Raw genomic sequence first — 24,786 nt, 5'->3', positions numbered from 1 at the left:
CATAAGTGTAAGCAGAGTAAGAAGTCGGGTAGAAAAATCTGTGAGTGCATTGAATATTGAGATCCGTACTTGTCCAATAAGTTTTCTTCAAGAAGGATGTATGATGTGCAGGTTTATCCTTATTGCATTCAATTGGTCACTGGATTTTGGACCACCATAAAGTAATTTTCACACATTCAAAGAAAATTTGTACTACTACAATTCACACATGCATCTGATGCTTTTAGTAGGAAACCATTCTTTTCTCTAGGTTGTAACCACAAGTGCTGCTTTTTGCCCTATGGCTGGTTGTACAAATATCAGCCCAGACCAGAAAATACCTTCCTGCCCTTTCTATGAGTAGAAACAGAACACTTGTGTACATAAGAGCATATACTTATTTTTTTCTAGTGGCTACATTAGAAGTGGCATATGATTCTCCCTTACGCTTCTTTTGACCTGCTGCCACTGCTGCACTTGGTAAATGTTGAAATGTGTCCTGACAATGGCAGGGACACATGGCAGGTCAAAGTAGTATACGCAACAGCTGTGTGCTGCTTCCCATCTAGCTGACTTCCCCATGCAACGTGAGAATGTACATGCTTTTGTAGTCCTCTGCAACTATTCAGTGGGGTCTAGGATGCTGCCTCCACCTGCCTCTGCCTGCCTCTTCTCATCTACTGTCGTATTGAGGAAAATGCAGGAAAATCTTTCTGGACACTGGTGAGGATGGAGAGACACAAACCCACCTTCCACCTTGCACTACCTTTTGCCAGTTAGTTGCTGACCAGAGCCATAAATCAGTGAGGGCTATAGATCTAACAATTGGACTGGGACTTCTGGAGATTGGGCTTTTCTCCCACCAGAGACTGAAGCATCTCTTACTAACAACTCTTCCACTGATGAATCATCATCCTGATTGGTCTACTGCAGAGACACACACTAAGAGGTATAACCTCAGTGATTCTCAGATTTGATCTTTGCTTTCTCAAAATTGTTTAGGTCTTTGGTAGATACCTAATAGCTCTTATGTATAACAGCCTAACTTGTGGCTATTCTAAGTAGGTGTATTGGGCCTTGTTCTAAAGTAAACACAGTAGTATTGCTTCCAAAACCCTAGTCTGAATATGGCAGGCATCAACATTTCAGAATAGCTGTTCCCTAGAATGCTGTTTGTACCCAGGTACAGAAGTCGCTGCTATAGTTTATGTGTCTCCATTACACTGAGGTGGCTTTTGGCAGCCATGCTGCACATTTAGAATCAGGTCTCCATTTGTTTTGTGATCTATAAATTTCTTTATGCATTCGTCTAATAGTTTTCTGTTTTGCTGGCAGTAGCACCCACAAAGGATCTACACAAATGCTTAGCCTATGTTATAGAAATTTAGAATTGTAGAGTTGGAAGGGACCCCAAGGGTCATCTAGTCCAACTCCCTGCAATGCAGGAACTTACCTGAGACATACATGACAGGTTGCCATCCAACCTCTGCTTAAAAACGTCCAAAGAAGGAGAGTCTACCACTTTCCAAGAGAGTCCGTTCCACTGTCAAACATCTCCTACTGCCAGAAAGGTTTTACATGGCAACCAAAGTGGAAAGGGAGGGCTGGGATTTGCCAGCTACTGGAGTTGGCTTCAGAATGAACTCTAGTTGGCTTGGCTTTCTTGATGATTGTAAAATAAAAACACCACTGCTAAGAGTGATAAGCATGCACAGTCACTTGAGAGGACTGGACTGAGGAAAATTTGCATAGATATTCTCAGTTGTATTCCTTGATAGTTTTAAACTGCTGAGCCTCATGCCATTCAGTGGGACTCTCTTACTTCACATTTTGATTTCCCAGCTGAAATTAGCTTTTCACCCCTTTGCTGAACTAATCTCTTCCCCACCCCCAACATGAATATGGGATAGATTTTTTGAAATTCATTGCCTGTATCATACATGTTAGCGTTCACCACTTTTTAGTATGTTTCAGAGGCTGTGTCCAAGGTAAACAGTGAGAGATTAAAGATGAATGTTTTGCTAGTGCCTATGGCTGCAGGATAAACGCAATAAAATTACCTGTATATTTTTACCTGCCTAATGTAGAAAATTCTCATGAGTGTTGGTTGATAATGATTTGACCTGACTTTATTTCATTTCTAAGCAAGGAGGAACATGGCCAAGGACCCCCTCGACCTATGAACAAGTATGGCTGATATAGTGACTTAGGGCATTTGAATACTTTAATTGCCTTCCCTTGATATAACAGGGTTCATGTTTTGTAACCTTGTTTTGTTTAACTATTATGTCTGTGCCATAAATAGTTCTAGTTTCAATCTTCCACACACCTGTGGTTTATTTTGGTTTTATTATATGTCTATTTGTTCGACAGTGATCTATAACTGTATATGGACTGTGTATATTGCCACAAGATCCTGTTTGATAACATTATATTTCCAGAATCTATTCAGTGGCGTAGCGTGGGGGGTGCAAGGGGTGCCAGCCGCACCGGGCGCAACATTTTTGGGGGCGCACTCGGAGCTCTCTGCCCCTACCTGGTCCTGGTGGCTCACTCTCTCTCACAGTGCTGGCTGCAAAGGAAAGGACGAGGCTGCGCGCTCCCCAGCCCAGGCGCCGCCTTCTGCGCGCACACTCGCTTGCAGCTAGAAGCCCTGCAGAAAAGGCCGTCGGGTGCAGGAGCGGCGCCTACGTCGCGCTTCCCGGAGGGGGCGCGTCGCCCGGCATTGGTGCGCGTTTGGGCGGGCTGCGGAGGGCGCGAGCGCTGCGTGCGCCCCAGGAGGCCGGCGAGGGCGGGAAAGCGGGCGGCTCGCTCCTCCCGTGCGCCCGAAGGGGCTTTTTTGGCGGTTCCCCCGCTGCTACGAAGTCCTAAGCAACGAGAAGGAAAGCGCCTCATGAGCATAGCACTGGAGGGTGAGTCTCAACTTTTCTGGACGAGCACTCAATGTGTTGCAGATATTAAGCATAAGAAACGCTCCTCATTGTCCACACCCATAAAAATATTCATTTATTTTTTTATAAATATTTTATTAAATTTTCAAATACATAATACAAGATCCCTACACCAAAAAGCCAGAACCAAAATACCAAAGAGCCATATAGAAAGAAAGAAAGAAAAAAGAAAAAAGAGAAAAATATAACCAACCATTCAGTACAACTTTTCTTATATAACTGATTGGACTTCCTCACATCTCCTTACCCTGCATTATTTATAATAAGAATGTCAGCAAATTATTACCTTGTTTCATACCTTATTTTGTACTTTCCAAATATTATACTTCTAAATTTAAAACAATTTTTATCAATTGCTCATACCTTAAAATTAAACGTAGTGTTGCCTTAAATTTCGACCTTTTCTTACTTATAACTTAATTTTCTATTTTACAAAGTCTATTTGCTGGAACCAGTGGCGTAGCATGGGGGGTGCAGGGGGGGCCGGCCGCACTGGGCACAACATCTGGGGTTAGGGCAAATCCATGGGTTAGGGGGCGCAAATCCACAGGTTAGGGGGCGCAAATCCATGGGTTAGGGGGCGCAAATTACTTGCCTTGCCCCGGGTGCTGACAACCCACGCTACGCCACTGAATCTATTACAACCTTTTTTTTTTGAAAATTAATAAAAGTTATATTAAAATCGAAGAGAACCTATGGTAAGGGGAGTGGATGAGTGGGATGATGGCATACATGGTCTGGAAAAGAAATATCATGAATTTAAAAGCTTACACTGATGACTGGAGAACCTTTTCATTCAGATATTGCTTTTGAGCATGGCAACATTGGTGCAAGAAGAGATCCATGGTGAAAATGCACAACCCTGTAGTACTGTATATGCTATAAACTCGAAACCACTGTAGGGGTAAGTGTGAGGTCTATAACAATGCCTGCAATTTGCTCTGTTGCTAAATAATTAAAGTCTTTCATCTTTAATTCAAATCCATTCTTGCTTTATCCTGTAGCAGTTGCTGCTTTTGTATGCTGCTTTTTCAGTACCAAAGCGGAGCTGAAAGTGGATCACAACAGTTACAGAGTGTCTTTTTTAAAAAAGCAAACAACAAATATAACCATATCAAACAGGTTATGAGCACATTAGGAAAGCAGATTCTAACAATTACATAAACAATACAGTTCCATGGAACTAATAATACAGTGGTACCTCGGGTTACAGACGCTTCAGGTTACAGACTCCGCTAACCCAGAAATAGTACCTCAGGTTAAGAACTTTGCTTCAGGATGAGAGCAGAAATCGTGTGGCAGCAGCGGGAGGCCCCATTAGCTAAAGTGGTACTTCAGGTTAAGAACAGTTTCAGGTTAAGAACGGACCTCTGGAACAAATTAAGTATGTAACCAGAGGTACCACTGTAACTGAAAAATAATTCATCAGCAATAGCTGCTGAGTCACCAGTCCACTACCACTTGTCATAATCCCTATGTGACGGGTTTCCTTGCTCAGTTTCACAGTACGGGACTGGGCAGCAGCTTCCTTCATAGTTTCAGCCACAAGGGAGGTGGAGCTGGTCAGCTTACACCTCAGCTCTGGATGGATCAGGCTATCTACTGCAAGGAGCAGCAAGATCATACTGACTTCTGTCGTATTTAACAGAGGGTTATCCCTTCCCTTTAGTGTGGCTTTTCCTGCTTCATGCATTGGGGAAAGCGTTGCCGCTTTCTGCACTATCCTACAGTGGTCTCTACTGTATTTAACTGCTTACAACCTCCTTTGTTCTGTCCCAGCAAATTCTATATAGTACTACATTTTTCATAAGCGTCTAATATCCTTTATTGCCAGGAATGGCTAACCACTCCCCCATGTGGTGAGCCACATGGCTGCAGCCTCTTAGGGAGGAATCTTCCAAATCCTGCCTCCACCACAGCGGCTGCTCATTGATCCCTCCTGAGCATGGAGTATATAAGGAGGACGTGCTTTTCATTGAAACTTGTTTGAGCAGCTGGATTCTCATGTGTGCATGCACATTTTGTTTCTGCTCTTGCTCTTTGGTCTTGACTTGCTGTGGCAGTCCTGCCTCCTAGATTTCTCTTGATTATGACTCCCAGTTTCTGACTCACTTTAGCCCACTGCCTATAGACCAGATCTGACACTTGCTTAATTTTCCTGTAGGCTGTGACAAAGCAGACATGACTTGTATTTGCAGTTGCTCTTCAACCTTCTATTTTCCCACATATTTTGATTTATTAAGCTGTGTGGCAGTGGCTTGGTTCAGATGATTGATCACATTCTGACTTCCTTCCTTGTTTGCTGTCTGTTGTTAAGTCAGAGTTTCTCAGTTTGGACGTAACTTATTACAACCCAGGATCTCTGTGCCAAAGTCTGTGTGTGATGGGAGAAAGGCAAGGAAACTTCTCATTCCCAGTTTCATAACTTGTGTTGCTTAAAATCTTGAATCATTTTCTGAACCAGACCACTGGGTCCAAAGCTTTCTTAAGCTGCTAGTCAGCAGTTTTTAAAAGGGCAGACACTAGGGACTAGTTCAGTGCAAATTTTGGAAGGAATTGTTCCTTGCTCTCCTCGCTACAGGAGAAGCGAAGACCAAACAGGAACATCTTGTAGTTAATATAAACATAAGAAGAGCCCTTCTGGATCAAGCCAGATACCAATCTAATCAGTCATCCTGTTCTCACAGTGGTCAGCCTATGGAAAGTCTGCAAGCAGGGCCTAAGTTCAACAGAACTCTCTCTCTGTTTGCGATTCCTAGCAGCTGGCATTCAGACGCATACATACCGTTCTGAATTTCAGTACAGTCATACCTCATGTTACGTCCGCTTCATGTTACGTTCTTTCAGGTTACGTCCCGCCGCGACCTGGAAGTACCGGAAAGGGTTACTTCCGGGTTTCGGCGCTTGCGCATGCGCAGACGCGCAAAATGACGCCATGCGCAGAAGCAGCGAATCGCAAACCGCGCATGCTCAGACGCACCGCTACGGGTTGCGTTCGCAACCAGAGGTACCACTGTAGTATGGTTGTTCCTGCCCCTGGAAGATTTAAGGTTTAATCTTACAGAGAATTTCCAAAGTGTCTTCTGAACAAGTATTTACAAATAGATTAGGACTCAGCAGTGGGTAACAGGAGTCTAGTGAGTAAGGTACCAGTTTGACAGCAGTTAGTCTTGAGGGCAGCACGATACAATTGGGTCAACTAGAGGGTGTTTAAACTAGTGGTGCCATTCTTTGAGTCACATCGCCAAAGTCGGCATGAACTATTTAATCTTAATGTATATATAATTAATTCCATTTACATAAGAATGCTTCCCATACCTATTTAGATCACTGAAGCACATAAGAACAAACAAGACAGATCAAGAATTTCAGCCTGCCTCAGACTACCTGCCTTTTTTTGGCAGCTCAAACATTCTTTACTTCGCATATCTTGAGCTATTATTAATAACGCCACACTCTTTTTCAGCATGCTATTTGCCAGCTGAACAGGATTATGCAGCTTAAACTGCCACTACCGTGTGAATGCCATGTAACAATTGGTTAGTGTGTGTTTTTCCATTTGCTCGCTTATATGTATTATATGGAATATTTCTAGTAAGTCAGATATGTTATCAAAGAACATTAGAAGCTCCTGTTATGAAGTGCTTCAACTTTTAAAAATATTTTATATTTGTAGCACATCTAAAATACATTGATGCAGTTATGAAAAGGCAAGTAAGTTTCTGCTAAAAATACTGGGTTGAGTCCAATATTGTGTGAGTTCCACTTGTGCAACAGGACTTCCCCTGCCTCTCTGCAGCCTCCTGCTTTTCTGCCAAATCTTTTCTGGAGGGTTTCCTAACCTGTCGGATACAACCCACTGTTCTTTTCACAAAATGAACTGAACAGTCTGCAGGTGGTTCACCTCCTCCTCTTAAGATTTTCTATGTAGAGTAGTAAGATTTAAAATACGGTACTACAATTTAGTTAAACTGAATATTTCTGTGTGCTGATGACCTTTCCACTACATGCTTACACGGCTTACTTAGTGGCGAACAAAGTTTTTCAATTTGGTATTTTAATAGGCAAAATGTGAAAATGGATAGAGCGTTGTACTTGAATTTGGGCTTATCATAGCTGAGCTATAGATACATAAGTAGGGAGGGGTTTAGGCATGTCACATTCTTTGAAACTCAGTTGTCAACATCTTAAATGAGATTACAAGGTGGTAGCTCAGACAGTTAAGCTTGTTGCTTATTAAAGTGCAGTATACATACCTATCTTTTAGTTTCCCTGCATTTGGAGAATGATAAGAACATTTTTTTGGCTGTTTTATGGTATATTTTGTTTGAAAGGTGTACTGGGGTACAAAGATGCAATCTGCCACTGAATTCTTGAAGAGCAGCTGTAGTACTTCTTTAACAGCTGGTACTATCCTGAGACGACCAAAGAGTTATACTTAAGCATGAGATAAATCATGTTATAGCTGATAAGGATTGGACTGACATTTCTAGAATGTTTGCAGAATGCAAGACGATCAGTGGGGTTTGTGTTACATATTTGAAATACTTTCTGAAATATTTAATGGAGGAGGAAGACAAATGTTCATGAAATGTTAATTTGAAAGCAGGTAGGGCAAGTGAAGCAGAAGTTAGGATTTAAAACAACAATACTTCCCTGTTCAAAACATACTCAACAAATGTCTAGCTAATGCATTTTTTAAACATATACAGTGGAACCTTGGTTTTCTAATGTACCGTATTTTTCGCTCCATTGGACGCACCGGACCATAGGACGCACTGGACCATAGGAGGGGGAGAACAGGGAAATTTTTTTTTCTTGTTCTCCCCCTCTAAAACAAGCTGCGTTCAAGGTACATTCACCAGAGCTTGTGGGGCTGGTGGTGGGGGGAAGCGCTGCTTTCCCCCACCGCCAGCCTCAAAGATCCCTGAAGCCTTTGGAGCGCAGCGCCCTGCTGCCCTGCAGAGGTTTGCGCGCAGCCGTCCCCAAGCTAGAGCAGCGAGACGGAGCCCTCCGTCTCGCTGTTCTGGCTTGGGAACAGCCTTGCTAGCTTCTGCAGGACAGCGGGGTGAAGGCACCCTGCTGCCCTGCAGAGGTTTGCGCGCAGCCGTCCCCAATCTAGAGCAGCGAGACGGAGCGCTCTGCAGTGCTCCGTCTTCCTGTTCTGGCTTTGGGCTTAGCGGCGCAGCCTGCATTCGCTCTATAGGACGCACACACATTTCCCCTTAATTTTTGGAGAGGAAAATGTGCGTCCTATAGAACGAAAAATACGGTAATCTGTTCCAGAAGACTGCTCGACTTCCAAAACGTTTGAAAACTGAGGCGCAAAGGGCGACCTGCCAGTTCAGTAGAGAAAATTGTGAAAAACAACAGATACACGCAACGGAAGCCATTCAGCTTCCAAGGCGCATTTGGAAACAGAAGCATTTACTTCCGGTTTTTTGGCGTTCAAAAACCGAAACATCTGGCAACGGGAGAGGTCCGAAAACAGAGGTACCACTGTACTCTGTTCTCTGCATATGAAATTTGCGCCTTGTACAGTTAACAAAGTTGTGCATGTTACTGCTTAGATGATTTTGGAGCCTTTCCCTTTCCCTATCATTCTTCATTTCTATGCCTTATGAAATATAAAAGTAGCACAACCCTTCCTGAGGTCATCCAGGGAAGCAGGTGAGTTATAATAAGCAGACCAATATCATGAAATCTCCAGTGAAAACTGGGACACACAGCTTTGTGATGTATTATTATTCTCATCCTGTGGAATACCTGTTTTAAATCTACACACTTATCTCTTACCAACAATTACTTCATGTGGGGTGTGTTATTGTTACACTTAATGTACTTCTGCACTCTGGTCTCTACGTAAATATGTGTAGTGTAGCCCTTAGGCCACCATGTCTGTCAGGAACAGTAAAGCAGTCAGGTTTTGCAAAATTTGAAGTGTTTATTAATTAGGGAGTGCAGTGGGTTGCAAATCACACTTAAAAGAACAAATTGCCACCCTGATTTAAGTTAATATTTAATGGCAAACTTTTAAAAAAATCTTACTTATGAAAAACAACTAACTTCCAGATTGCTTTGTGTATTATAGAAAGTATCTCATAAGAAGCAGTATAAATAATGCTAAATGTTGTAGTGATCACTCTTATCCATTTGAGGGCAGATGCTCACAAGATAAGAGTTCTGTTAAGTTTCACTGTCTCCAGCTTGCAAGTGATATGTTCAGTAATACTGCTCTTCATTGTAAACAACTTTTTACTACATGCTCAGTGAAAATTCCATTTCTGTAATAACTGAATTAAAATTTCAGCAACTACCAGCAAGTTAATTCCAATTTCAATAATGGTCCAGCAATTTCAGTAACAGTTCTCAGTCCATCACCACTTCTTGTTTTTATACACTCTACATACATTTTGAGTAATGTAATGTATGGGTAGCACATCATGACTAGGAATAGCTGTTGCTTTGTATCATCCCTTTAAACTCAATATCCTTTTTAAAAATCTGAGTGAACGATGATCCAACTTTATTAGTAAGCATAACTAAGATTGCCCTCAGCGCCATTGGAAATTCACACAAGGATCCTTATTGTTCCTAGGCTCTGAGAATATTTCTTCTATGCTTCCTTTAAAGGAGAACAGCATGATGCTGGCAGGCCAGCTCAGGCCCAAATTTATAGGATACTGGAAAATGGACCATCAGTCTTCATTCCTCTGATACTTTCCCTGGCATTTATTCCTGCATCTCCCCAAACTTTGTCCACGACTTCCTGTTTTCTTAGTTCCTGTGATTTGCAGTGTCCCTACTTGTTTATCCTTTCCCACCCCAAATGGCTGCAACTCTTCTGTTTGTTTGTTTCTATGAGGTTAGCAATCATGGCTATTAGCATCATAGCCTGAAAAGAAAAATGCTGACTATCTTGTGCTATAGCTTGTCCTCCTAATCTAGGTAAATACCATGAACAGTTTATTTATTTAGTTAATTGTTTTACATACTGCTTCCTGTTTCAAGAGAGATCTGTGCTTTTACAAAAAAGAATGAATATATGAAATACACATTCAAAACGTATTCCGCATTTTAAGCAGTATGATTAAAAAAGGGTAAAGGGGACTCCTGACCATTAGGTCCAGTCGTGACCGACTGGGGTTGCAGCGCTCATCTCGCTTTATTGGCCGAGGGAGCCAGCGTACAGCTTCTGGGTCATGTGGCCAGCATGACTAAGCCGCTTCTGGCGAACCAGAGCAGCACACGGAAACGCCATTTACCTTCCCGCCGGAGTGGTACCTATTTATCTACTTGCACTTTGACGTGCTTTCGAACAGCTAGGTTGGCAGAAGCAAGGACCAAGCAACGGGAGCTCACACCGTCGCGGGGATTTGAACCTCCGACCTTCTGATCGGCAAGTCCTAGGCTCTGCGCAGCATGATTAGGCAACAGTAAATAGCTCTAAACTACGTACATAGGTAAAACAACTGAGAACTACAGAAGCACATCATATACAAGGCATCAAAATACAACATGGAAAAGCTACTCCTTTTTGCCTGTCTCTCACCTGGAGAAATGCAGACACCTTTTCTTCTGAGGAGATAAAGCCCTCTCCTTCCAGTCAGACACAGCCACTAGTTACACCTTACACTCATCAACTCATGGGGAGCATCTCAGACAAAAATAAGAAAAACCGATATTCATCAAAGAACAATAATGAGCAAATTAATAAAAAAGGAGTTGGCCCTCATAGTGACTCTGGGGTTGGCAAATCCACTAAATCGATTCACATTGTGGCTGCTGTCACTGTTCTGTAAGCAAGAGATTGGTAAGCAAGAGATTGACATAGTCCTGACCGTATCTTGGTCATTCTGAACATAGGCAAGACGCTTCATATTAATATGGTACTGCATTATTATATATAATCCCAAACATGAAGAGGTTTAATTTCTTCTTACATAATTAGAAAATGTTATGTTGCATTTTGTTTCAGGTTGTTTGATCTGAAGGTATTAGGGCTTCGTCTCCCACTTAAAAAAAATTCAGTCAAAACCATAACTTATACATTTGATTCTAGTTTGAAGCTTTGCTATTTTAGTTCTAAGCAATTGAATTTTTTTTAAATGTCACCTATTTTGACAGTATGTGTTAGTGATACTGCATGGGTGGGCCAATAGCTCTTTGATTGGCAGGGACAGTCTGTCGGCATAGTCGTTTATAATTCCGCTCTATACTAGGATAGCTTGCACTTCACTAAGCAGCAGACAGGTCAAGACACTTGGTAGGAGAGATTGAGAAGATTGAGACAAAGGAAAACAGGCCTTGGGAAGCAGAATCCTTTGCTTAAAAACCGTCAGTTACACCAGATACCAATTTTGTTGAGCTTCTTAGTAATGCCCTTTTGTTACAAACAATTCTGGACCATGTGAGAACTGTACAATGTCAAAACCAGGAAAATCACCCGTAAATCATGGCCTGGTTCCTGTTGATCTTCCAAGTACAAAAACGCCATTGCCCCACCAAACTGTGATGAAGATATTTAGCATCAGCATCATTGCGCAAGGTCTTCCTTTCTGTCGTAGACGGGTAAGTGCTATTATTTTTGTCCCCTTGTATGTGAAGGCCTGCTGTTGTATACTGTATCTTTAAGTACCATAGCTCTGGTGTGGCAGTTTCGGTCCATGAAGGATCCATACGTTATTTTTCTTTGCGATTTTCTTGTGGAACCTACATAATTTGAAATTAGAAAAATCATGTATATGTGCATGCTTTAACAGTATGTTTGGCCCATGTCGTTTCCAAAGATTGTTCTCCAATTCTGTTGAAGAATAAATTAAAACATCAATTTGTAAAAATTAATTATGGTGTCTTTGTAGGATAAGTTATTCAGCACTGCTGTGTGAATATTTTCTTTGTAACTCCTTACATTAAATGTTTCATAGATAATACAAGCTTTAAACTTTTGTATTAAATAATGCTGTTGGGAAAATTAAGTGTACTTGGATAATTTGTGTATAGCAGAACAACACTGGCCCCTCTGCAAATGGGACTCCTGCAATGGAGCCAGTAGCTTTTCATTTAAATTTACTTGTGATTTTAAACACTTTATTACAAGTAAAATTCAAAAGTGGTCAACTTAATTATAATTTTTTTCTTTATGTCTGTCTTGAGTGGCATATCTTGTTCAGTGTCGTAATAAGGGTCAGAATGAGATGTCTACTTCCACTTTAGGTTGGAGTGGCTAGTGGTTTGAGCTGCTTGCCCATATGTGTGCTACAGTTTACTTTAAAATAACATTTGGTAATGCCCAGCAAGCTTTCTGAAAATTTCAGATTTATTTTCTATAGCAAAATCTAAATTTCTCTTTGGTAAAAACCAGCTGGTAAAGAACATGGAAGCAAATTTAAGTTCTAGAAATGAATGGCACTTTGAATTTGTCCTAATTACTTAAACCTTCAGTTGACTGATGCCAACTTTCTCCTTGTTTGAATTCAATTATTAGGTAGCAGTCAAATGTTTACAGTAATCCTTGCAAGTAAAAATACTTTTGTTATGAGATCTGACAGTTCATGTCTTATGCATCTCTAGCACTAGTTATATTCAGCTTGTGTTGAGCACATTACTATAAATGGTCACAGAACACAACAGTTAGCCATCTGATTATTCTATTACTTTATGAAGATGCAAAGTAGGACTCAGTGCTAGTTACTGGTTTCTTTGTATGAAAAATGCTAGATCTTCTTACAAAAATAATATTGTGAAGAATTAATAGTGTATCATCTTAAAAATGTATCTCTTAAAATTAAAGCATCCACAGATGTGCTGTTTTATATTCTCAATTAAATGAAATAGAAGTTTCAGGCTACAAAACATTTATAAAGAAACCCATGCAATTATACATGTATCACACTAGTAAATAAGAATGGTATTAATCTCATTAAATATTGATGACTAATGTGTATATAAACTGTAAATTACATAGTGCATACTATAAAATTATTTTCTTTCTACTTTAAAGTTTCCAGTAACATCCACTATTATTTAATAATAATTATTTGGCACGTATTTTTTTCTTGGGCATGGCATGGGCATCAGTTTAGGTGTGCTCATTTCACCCGTTCCATTCATGGTTCATGCTACCTTTTGAGCTTCTACAATGACATACCTGACTGTAGTTTATGATCTCTCCATCAAAGTATGCACTCCTATGAACATTGTTTAGTGGAATTTGAAAGCTTTAGCCACCTCTGATTGCTGGCAACTTAATTTTTATTTGTCTAAACTGATGCCCTTCATTTTAAGCACATAATGAAGGTTATATGTGCTTATTCAGTATTTATTTGGAAATTTGCAGCTAGTATTTGTTTCAATGGGTTGTAATCCATTTCAGCAGTAGAGATCATTTCTCACATCACTGCTCTACCTTAAGTTATATACCACATACTCCGCACAAAACACCACATAACTTTTCTCAGCTCTTCACTATTAAATCTTAAACATGACTGAAATATTCCCCAAAATGAAAACTGCATTTCTTCGTTCACTTCTGTGAACCCATACTAAAATGTGTATGACAATACAAATAGAATTTAAATTGTAGTCAGTTTAAATCTGAGAGATTTTTTTCATTGCTATTTTCAAATCCCATGTCATGAAAATAGTGAGACTAGAGGGATTGGCATGAAAAGTATATTGTGATATAGAAATACCCTACTAATGCTATATTGCAGGTAAATCTCGGAAGTGTTGTGCTAGACTTTGATCACTGACATGCAATTAAAATGTTTTGAGCACTGCACTGAAATTCTCCTTTAGTTTTCTTTTTAAATTTCTATGATTTTAGCCTTGAGCAACCCAACTACCTGATCTGCACCATCTGGGTGTCTTTTGTGCAAATATGTTAATATTTACCTATCCAGAATTTAAGAAAGGTGTTTGGTTACATTTCCATTTTATTTGTACCGTGATCCCAGCCATGATCCCAAGAGCACATTTAAACATATACAAGGGTTTGCAACCTGTTAAATAAAGTATAATCCCCACCATCCACCCCCAATTTAAACAACAGCAGTTTCTTTCTTCACTTCATTCATTGCTCTACAGTTTGGGGAACTTCTTTGAGCTCTAAAAGGTACTTTGATTTTGATTTTTTCTCTTTTTGAAGCCCAGCTAAATGCATGGAGTTAGTTCTCTAACTATATCCATTGACAGACACTTTTGAGGGTGTTGGATAGTCTCAAATATAAGAAACACACAATGTGGAATGGTGCTCTTTTTTGTAGTGTGTGTGTGTTGTTTTGTCCGGCATACATAGGTATTAATAGCAACCACATTTTGTGATTATAGATGCCCGTGTAGCCAAAATAGCATTATTTATGCACTTAGAGGGCAAGTATCATTGGACTTCAAGGAGCCTTAAGGTTTAGAGAAGTACATTTTATTTGGAGGGGGGAAACCTAAAGGGAGAAACCTATAAAACAACCAGTGAAGACTGAGCATGTTTGGTGTGCATGGAATGTTTATTGACCTTTGGAAGAACAGAAAACCAAGGTGAGGGAAGACAATGGGAATATTGGGCTGGCTGGCTGGAACCATGAGCAGGAGGAAACTTTTTGTTGGAAGGCCCCTCTTGTCTTCATTATAATACCAACTTTTATTTATTTATCAGATTTGTTACCTGCCCTTCACAATAAGGGTCTCAGGGCAGGTTACAACAATATATCATGCAATTATAAAAAGAAATACCATATTTTTCGCTCTATAACACGCACCAGACCATAACACGCACGTAGTTTTTAGAGGAGGAAAACAAGAAAAAAATATTCTAAACGAAACAGTGAATGTATGATTTTTGTGGTTCATGCTGTGGCCACAGACATGTGATCTGACAGTGAGTCTGGAGTAGCTCAATGCAAAAATCCTGAGGATCCATGTGGATCCATGCTTTGTAACCACGTTTTTGCACTACTGCAGCCCCAGGCAACAGTGGGTGCGTGATTTTTTTGGTGCAAGATGTAGCCATGGACATGCTATGTGATCTGATGGTGAATTTGGGGTGACCCAGTACAAAAAGCCTGAGGATCCATGTGGATCCGTGCTTTGTAACCACGTTTTAAGTGGGGAGGGAAGGAAAAGCACTCAAGGGACAAGGAACACACGTGGGGTGGGTGGAGAAGGATGCTGCTAATAATGAAGAAGAGGGGTATAAGGGGAGAAGGCTCCTCTCCTCTCCCACTTTGCTCCTTTAAAGCAAGCAGGCTCTGCTTTTCTCTCTCCTCCCCGCTCATCCCCGGCTTAGCGAGCTGAAAAACTTTGCTGCTATTTAGCGAGCTGAGTGGGGAGGAGAGAGGGACAGAGAGCCTGCTTGCTTTAAAGGAGCCAACCGGACAGGAGCCGCTTACACTCCTCTCCCGCTTTGCTCCTTTAAAGAAGCAGGCTCTCTGTCCCTCTCTCCTCCCCACTCAGCGGCTCTTCTCCCGCTTTGCTGTTTCAAAGTGAGCCATAATTTCTTTCATTCAAAACAGTATAATTTCAGCAGAAATACCTAAGCTAGGGTTGCAGCTAAGTAGGGATGGGCAAATAGGTCCATGCTGTATTTTTCTCATTTTAAAGCTTGTTCCATTTGCCTGTCCATTTGCAGTTTCAAAAAACTGTACCAAAATTCACATGCATAATTCCATGCATATTGCTCATAATATTTGTGTTGTATACAGTGATGCCTACTATCAACATAATATATGCAGACATTTTCCCTTACCACATTTTGTACATATTTCCCCAGAGAGATGTTTTGGGTGTGTGCTCTTTAATTAGAGAACTGCATCACCAAATTTGAAGCAGTTCAGATTTTGAAGGATAAGCTGTATTCCAGTTTGTGTATTTGTTTATGAAGTGCAAATTAGGTGGGTTCACATGAAAATGCAAACTGAACCAATTTATCCCTCATCCCTACCCCAGATATGCACAACCTACATCTCTGAAGCCCAGCAATTATCTCTTATTGCTCTGCTCCTGAGATAAATAGTTCAGCACTTGTTTCCTCTATCTAAATGTCTTCAAGATATACTTATTCCAGCAGTTCGGTTTGTGGAGGACCTTTAAGGCAGTGAGAAAGCTTACATGGTACAGAGGAAAAAGTAGTCCTGCCTTATTTAACATGGCTGTTTGTCTGCCTGAGAAATATTTACCGGTAATTGCAAATCACCACAAATGAGGCAACTCCTAGTTTTGAATATGAACCAGGCTTCTTTTCTCCTATGATGAATCATAGGAGCGACATGATAATACAGTGGTACCTCAGGTTACATACGCTTCAGGTTACAGACTCCGCTAACCCAGAAATAGTTCCTCGGGTTAAGAACTTTGCTTCAGGATGAGAACAGGAATCATGCTCTGGCGGCGTGGCAGCAGCGGGAGGCTCCATTAGCTAAAGTGGTGCTTCAGGTTAAGAACAGACCTCTGGAACAAATTAAGTACTTAACCCAAGGTACCACTGTATTTATGAATACCCTCAAATATAACCATTCTATTAAACGTTGGTTCTGACCTACATACCGTATTTTTTGCACCATAACACTCACTTTTTTCCTCCTAAAAAGTAAGGGGAAATGTCTGTGCGTGTTATGGAGGGAATGCCTGTGGGTGGCATGCCTACGGATTTTCCTCCTCTAAAAACTACATGCGTGTTATGGTCGGGTGTGTGTTATAGAGCGAAAAATACGGTAGTTGATGTTTCATCACTGATAAAATGAACTTGTACTTCTAATTGTTCTGAGACTACAAATGGTAGACATTCCCCAAAGGCAACTATCTATTAATAGCACCACCGTATGTTTTCTTCTCGTGATAACACCAACAGCTGACAAGAATGTGGGCAGTCTTGACTATTTGCTTTAGTACTGCTGCATTCCATTCACATTTTTCTCATAGCACATTTTCTTCAGCAGCACACTTAGAGAGGCTCCGCCAATCCCAAGATACTGCTCTCAGGAGTGAGGTGGTCTTCCTGCTAGTCTATGACTATAAACAGAACCCTACTAGCAATTGATTTCATTTCAGATATTGATATTTTGCTGGCCCAATTTAATCTATGTATGTCTTCTGCAAACATTCTGCCTTCTTAATGAGCTGCGCGTTTGGAATGTTTGTTATGTATACACTTCGAATTTTCAGAATTGCACCCAAGCACCTAACATTCAGTTTTATGAAGTATACTAAACAAGGGAGGAATCTTGAGATGAGGGCAACCAGTGGATTCAAATTACAAGAAGGAAGATTCTGACTAAATATTAGGAAGAGCTTTCTGAAAGTCAGAGCTGTTTGACAGTGGAACAGACTTCCTTCGGAAGGTGGTGTACTCTCCTTCATGAGAGGTTTTTAAACCGAGGTTGGACGGCCATCAGGGATTCTTTAGTTGTGATTCTTGCATTGCAGACAGTTGGACTTGATGACCCTCGGTGGCTGCTTCCAGCTCCTCAATTCTATGAGCCTGTGATTAATAGCCAGCTTCTGGGATGGTAATTGAGCCAGGCTTTCAGCTTCTTCTTGCAAACAGCAATGTGAAACACTGTTACTTCTAATAGTGAAGGAAAAGGGGGGAAAGAAAAATGAGTTTGTTTGCACCTGCAAACAGCTTGGTTTTCATTCATTTTGCAATAGGAAGTCAGGAAGTGGAGTGCAAAAATGGCCATTTATAGGGTGCAGTGAAAACTTGAGTTCATTTCTTTTATGATTATTGGGCACAGATAACATGTGATACTGCTAGTGCAGACAGCTGTTTCTCCTAAGCCCTCTAGCATGCAATATATAACAGTAACAGATGTAGTCTAGGATACCTTATGTGCATTTTTAAAATTGTATCAATCCACTGCCCCCTGTCTGCAAACCTTAAATCTGCCATGCTACATTGTTGACACTTTTTCACAAACATGATAAATAATTTTCTTTGCAGGAACATTTACATTGGAAATTTGAGAGTATTTTTGGAATCCTTTGATTCTCTACCAGTGTAATTAAATCATTCCTAAAGAAAAGAAAATTCTCACCCAACCTAAATTTACTGGTTTAGTGGAGAAATTTAACTCTGGCACCAGTGCAACAGTTTTACTAGATCTTGTCTGCTGTTAAATTCAATTTGTATTTGTCAGATTGTACTTCAGACAGTTATTAGTTGCTTATTATGTTTAAGTTGGTGCAAAGCTTTTATCGTTGCTGCGATTTCTCTTCATCTATATTTAAACTGGTACCAATTACTGTCAAGTTACATTTTCATGGAAGCAGGGGATTTATTCCAAATTGTGATAATCTTACTGGTTTTATTTACTTAGACCTGTAAATTTGCTGTTAACACATTGCAACTCTATCTTTCCTTATACCAGAAATTAAATCAGACCATGAAATACATGATTTGCAAAAGACAAAAAAGTACTGAATAAAGATGATAAAAGGCAAAATAAAATGTATAGATATTAGCATTAAAAGCACATAAATGTGTGAAATTCTTACATTTGAAGATTAGTTGCAACAGAAAATGTTGTTGCATTGACTACTTCCTGCTTTATTGTTTGTAGGTGAAATTAAAATAATGTGATGGAGTTAAATATCACTTTCCTGTCTTTATTATGTATAATGCAAGCAATATAGATATTGTTAATAGTTTATTTTTGTAAAGTGCTGTGAAGCCAATATAGTCTGCTTATTTTTCTTTACAATGATCCCAGAAAATCCATGTTGTGTGAAACTTCTGACATTGACTGACTGACCAAGCTGGTGTGGTGGCATATAATTTCCAGTTTATCATGGAGTTTACAGTTTACAGAGACAGGAAAGTTGTCATTTTGTTGACTTTACAAATTGTACAGAATCCTGCTGAGCAGTGGGAAAAGATCTCAGGATCCTGCGTCCACAAATTTGTTCCGCACAGTTGCCATAGTGAATTGCCTTCTCTTCTCTGGCAAGCACAGAGCTGAGCCTGTTCCACCTCCCAAAGATGGAGTTCCTGAGCTTCAGAAGGTAGAATATCTTCTCCACATGAAGTTGTGCTATGCTTCTGGGTTGTCAATCATATCTCAAATGCCCAGATGATGACAGAGACAAGAACTTACCTCTTTGGTAAGATTGATGGCCAGCATCAATTTTGTCGGGATACCAAGGCTAGTCAAAAATCTGAGGACCCCTGCCCTTGATACAGGGAAGCTCTCTGGCAAGGAGGCAAAGGAACCTAAAGGAAAGGACAGTAGAGATTTATGCTTGAGAAAATGGTCAAAGAAGTTAGGAAATGGAGGGAAGAATATGCTTAACATCTAGAGGGGCTCTGCAATTCAAGAAGATTCAGTCCAGTTCACGTTAGTGCTGCTTTGAATGTAACCTCACTCAATATAACCATCTCTTATTTGACACACCATTACAAGTACCCAATGCAGCAAAGTTAGTTGGGTCCTCTAATAAGGATTCAAATCTGCTAGTTAGCAATCCAGTGAAACAGCGTAAAACAGAACCCGTAATTAAAAAGCAGAGATTCAAGATTGTAACTGGAATGAATCATTTGATTTATTGACGTGTAATTCTTCATTTAAGGTGGGAGTGGGAAACCTCAGGTGTGGGGGACAGACATGGTTTTTCAGGCTTCTCTTTTGAGCCTGTGGCTCTCCCTGGGCCCCACGCCTCAATGCCCTTGCTCCACACCCTCCTCAAGTGCTTTTGCCTGACAGGAAGTGTCCTTGAAATGCGGTAATGCCTCTGATTTTATGTGTGTAGGAAACCACTGACTGACTGAAATGTAGCCTGTAAAAAAAGGCAAGAGATGCTTCTGTTGCTCCACTTACTTTTGTCTGGCCATGCTCACTACTGACATGTCACCCCCAGAAGTTTGTTTATAAGGCACTACAGCCCTCACATCATACCTGCATTGAGAAAGCACCCAACTCACTTTCTATGCCAACTGAAGATTTAACTTCCTGCAGCTCATCTACTTTGTGAAATAGCATTTCTGAGCTCCATCTCATATTAACACAGGGGTGTGGGACTTTCAGCTGAGGGGGAACATCTGAAGAAGTGTTGGTAGGCAGCAAGCAGAGAGAGTGAGAGTGAGAGAAAGAATTTTTTAAAAAAATTTAAAAAATACATTTTATATAGATCGGACCTGGATCAAGGGATGGAATTGCAAATCTTACATCAGTTTTATTACTTAAATAGACAGATTCGTTTATGTCATAGATTATTGATTGCTTTATCCTGAATCAACATAATAATTGATTACCTTAACCCCCATTTTTTTCTCACCACATTTTTCTGAAACAATCAGAGGTGTACCTTGTGGTTGGCCGCATTGGCCCTTGCCGACAGCACAGGCCAGGGGGTGCAAAATCACTTCCCTCTAGGTGCTTCAGCAGAGGAATTTCTGTAGAGTTCCCTCTCCAGTCAGTCTGTAGTGGGGCTCCCCGTGAGGACACACCTGCTTGACACTCTGTCCAGGGCTGATGTGGTGACGGAGAAACATCAGGTGAGATGTTTAATTTAGCACAGCCAAGTTGCTTTTCCCTGGTTTCTTTCCTACATTGACCAGTTTCCAGGACGTGCATGTTTACCCCAGAGAGCAAGGGCCATTGACTTGAGCAGGGCTTACTTCTGAGTACAGTGCGCAATCAGGTACAGCCTCCAAAATAGTGCCTTTCTGCAGGCGCCTTGTCGGAAGGAATGAAAAGGCAAGCGAGGTATTGCCAGAAGTTCCTGCCAGATTTAGGCTGCAGTCCTGTGCACCCACTTTCCTGGGAGTAAGCCCCATTGAACTCAGTGGAGTTTACTTTTGAGTAGACATTTATAGGATTGCGCTGTTAATTCCTAAGTTTGTCATTATTGAACCATGTTGGGGTTTTTGGAGGGGGGTCCTACATCCCCTTGCCAAGGGTGCAGGGGAGACTAGCTATGCCTCTGACAACAATGCTTACAACTCTGAATCCACCATGACACTATTTTCATCTTTTCATGTTCTTTAGCATCTTTTCAAAAGAAAAACATAATTCCATTTATGCTGTTGATCTCAATTTATCATCAAAACTGCTATGGTCTCACATGACTGTTACCGAGAAGGAGTTTGCACAAAAGTGGCACAGAGTTAAACTTGCCCCATATCAATTAAAGTGTTTGTAAACATTCAGTGATATTGAAGTACTACTACACTTAACAGTCATGTGTGAGAGTCAGTTTATATCCTATAACCTGTGTGTGCCCAAGTTACATGTTATATTTGTGTACTCTTTACTGCAAGGAGTTTAGGGTAAATGGAGTGTTTACAGGGGAGGGGGTATCTTTCAGGTACTGCCAAGCCCTTCAGCTGTTAGACAGCTGGAAATCTGTCTAAATCTGCATCTACCATGCAGAACATACTTCCAAATGTGAATATTTCTGATTTTCTGTTTACATAAACACACTATAATAGCATGTGCTAATGTTTTAGCTGATTACGTGCTTTTCACTTGACTGTGGCAAGTTATATGTTGAGCTGCTCTTCTATCAGTGAACATGTAGGGGCACTGTAGTACTATTTTTAAAGTTCCCTAATCTGCAGATATTGCCAGAATCATGCCTGTTCTAATGATTGAAGTAAATTAACTACTGCAAAACCATATGTACGCTGTTGTCAATATTAGATTTTCTTTGATTGTGTTAGAGCAATTTTCTGTTGGTGTGACATAAGTATATATCTCTGTATTATTTATATGTTGACTGCCCAACAACAGTCTCTATAGGTGACTTAAAATTGAATTTTTACTTTCAACCTCTGTATTCTACTTGATGTAACTTGGTTTGGTGATGGAGGGGAAATATGCCAATACAACAGAGGCTAATATGCTGTACAATTCAAAGATTTTCAAAATTAAGAGTGGCAATAAACAGTACTCATATGTAATTAACATTCAGCATAAAACTCCAGATAAATCTTACATGACTCTAATTTAACACCTCATTTCCAAGTATCATTGTGAATAAGGAGGTACAGGATTAGGTCTTCATTATGCTTTGCGAAAGTGATAGTACAGAGATGTCTATGATGTATTGATCACACCCAAATACATTTCTAAAGTACTGTAAAAATTTAATGGACAAAAATGACACGGCATTAATTAATATGAATCATATTTGTTTCACAATTGTCTCCACTTCTGTTTAATATTTCCTCCATGGAAAAATATTATATCTAGTTTTGTTTCTCTTTGGCAGTGAATAGTTAAAAATTATTTTTGTTTTATAAAGTACAAACTCCCAGATGCTAAGCAGCCATTGAGAATTTGAGATTGTAGTTTGTTAGAGTTACCATGCTGAATTGGGCTGCATATTTATATATGCTACATTCCTATATTTAGAGTGTAATGGAAAATAATAAGTAAAGAAGTACGGACTATGGAATACAGCACTATATGCCTTGGAAATGATCCCTAGAATGAAATGTCCGACAGAGTTCATTAAGGAAACTACACTTTAAGAAGAAATTTTGTGGATTATAACCAACACGACTCATGGAGGAAACCCATACACTGCTTTCACTGATCTGCTGCAAGGATAGAGAACTAGTTTCAGTCCAAAGGTGAGATTGGAATGTGACCAACCTTCTGTGGGCCAAAGACAGAACTGGGTGTGGCAAAAGTGTGTTCCCGATTGTTCCTTTGCGGTGTGGTTTGAATTTGGCAGGGATCAGATGAACTCGGGAGCACTAGAGACACTATTTGGAGTATAATTTAGTTGGACATATTTGAGATGGGAAAATATCTCCGGTTTTCTAATACAGATGATTTTATCATTGTAATTTAGAGTTTCATAACCTGCTTTGGATGGGCTTTGCCTAGAAAAGCAGTATAGAAATAGGTTAAAATAGCTAACATTTTGAAATTTTACTAATTTAAAAATTTTACTAATACCTTGTCTGATGTATGCTTCACTAGCGAATGCATAGCTAAATGATGTAATAACGGGAATATATTTTTTATAAACCGTATGCCCTTCAGAAGCTATTTAGTCCATTCTCAGATTTCTGGGATTGCAACATGCAGACACGGAAAACAATTGTCTTGTTGCATCAGTCCAATTTGCATCTAATCCAGTATTCTGTTTCTAACACTGCCTCTCAAAAATTAACAAGTAGAGCATGACGGTTATGGCTACCCTGTGGATAGCGGGAGAAGGATTCAGTGACTTACATAGTTTGCCACCCCATGACTAAGAGAAAAATGGTATAAATATTCAACTTAAACTAGTGTGGCATATAAATTACACACAATGTAGGATTTGGTTTACTTGGCACTAAATTGTAGCTACTGTGTAACAAACTTTTTTGGATTTCTAGTTGACCAACCAAGTTACCTGCAATCATGCATGGTTTTGAAAAGTCATTACAGCGGGATCACAGTTTGGAAGGATACAGCTGTTTTAGCAAAGCTTTTACTATACGAAGGGCTCTTTAAACTATTTTAAAAAGTTAACATTAGAAGATTGTAATTGCTGTTCAGCCCTCAATGAAGTGGCAAACTTTTAAATAAGAGAAATAATGTGTGCTAATTCATATGTGTTTCCCTTCTCATAGCCCCCTGTAGCTGATGGAGTGGTTTGTTAATGAATAGCAAACTTTCATTAACAAGTTGGTGTCTTTTTGGAAACACACTGAACTTGCAAATGATCAGAATGGCACTTGGCATATCATTAGTGCATCAGGAATAAGCTGTAGAAAATGTGAAGAATTGGTTCATGCAGTTTAACAAAAGTACTTTAGAATTTAGGCTTTTCATTAGATGCTTGTGCCCCTTCTTGAGTCTCCCCCCCTTTCCTTTCTCTCCATTCTCTCGCTATCTGTACAGGCCCTTCTTTTCTTTTTTCCAAACCTCCCCCACCTCTGTTCAATGGCTAATCTGCAAAGTTCATGCTGCAACTGCTTCTTTGAGTGGGAGCGTTGTTCTGCCCATTTCGTACCAGCTTTGTTACTGTGCAGTATTTTTCAGCTGTTTGCGCTCATTATCATACAGCTGGTATTTAGAAGAGAGAGGGAAGCAGGCAGAAGCTGCACTGTCTGCAAGTATAAGAAGTTCTTTTGCAAGTGGGGTACTGGCAGATGGGGCATGTGTTTTCAACGGGTTTTGCTGATAACAGACTGCATTAAAAATCATTCTGAGAAAGTCTTAAGGTCAGCCCTATGAATTCAGAGCTTGAGAGGTATTCAGCTTTTGGAAGCCCTTTTTAGAATATTAATTAACCCAGCACATGAAAGTGACAAATGGCTTGTTTACATAACTGTTATTCCTCCTGCCTCTATTATACTTTTTCCATTTAATGGTTTTACTCTTTCAACATCAATTAATTTTTATCATACCATTGAGAGGCAAGGTATAAATATTTTAATAGGTAAGCGATAGCGGTAAATTTGGGAAGGAGCCCACAGGTCAATGGAAATGTATATGCCTTGCATGTAAAAGGGCTGTGCTTCATTCCCAAGCATTTCCATCCAAGGGATTTCACATAGCAAGACTAGAGAACCATTTTTTTGTCAAGAGTAGATCATATTAGGCCAAAAGTCTCACTCATACATTGGTATGTACATTTAGGGTCAGTGTTTCAGGCTGAAGTTGGATTTTAACTTAGGTTTATTTATGACGGGTCAGGGAACCCTTGGCCCTTTAATTTCTGTCATTCCTGAGTATTGGCCATGCTAACTGGGGCTGATGGCAGTTGAGGACCACAGATTCCGCTCCTCTGATTTACACAAGCCACTTTCATAAATTATACCAAATAGGTGGAAACAATGCTATTGATAGCTATGCCATTTCTTCCCACAAATATTATTTGCATTATCTTTCTCAATACCATTCTTTACCCACACATTCAGATT

The 24,786-nt window shown here is 40.1% G+C and overlaps 1 protein-coding gene across 3 annotated transcripts in view; it reads left to right on the top strand.

The window, feature by feature from the left end:
- Window positions 1-24,786, top strand: part of FBXW7 (F-box and WD repeat domain containing 7) — a 130,494-nt gene that overhangs the window by 52,780 nt on the left and 52,928 nt on the right. The window contains exon 1 of one of the 3 annotated variants that reach the window (XM_083520012.1): window positions 11,155-11,501. The exons of the other annotated variants lie outside the window; for them this stretch is intronic. Coding sequence (XP_083376138.1) covers window positions 11,355-11,501 — 147 coding nt within the window. The 5' untranslated portion in view covers window positions 11,155-11,354. Of the gene's footprint in view, window positions 1-11,154; window positions 11,502-24,786 lie in introns of those variants that run through there. 3 annotated transcript variants of the gene reach the window in all.

This window comes from Podarcis liolepis (genome assembly GCF_965112155.1).
Source record: "Podarcis liolepis genome assembly, chromosome: 9".
Taxonomy (NCBI): domain Eukaryota; kingdom Metazoa; phylum Chordata; class Lepidosauria; order Squamata; family Lacertidae; genus Podarcis; species Podarcis liolepis.
This window is presented reverse-complemented; position numbering and strand designations above follow the sequence as displayed.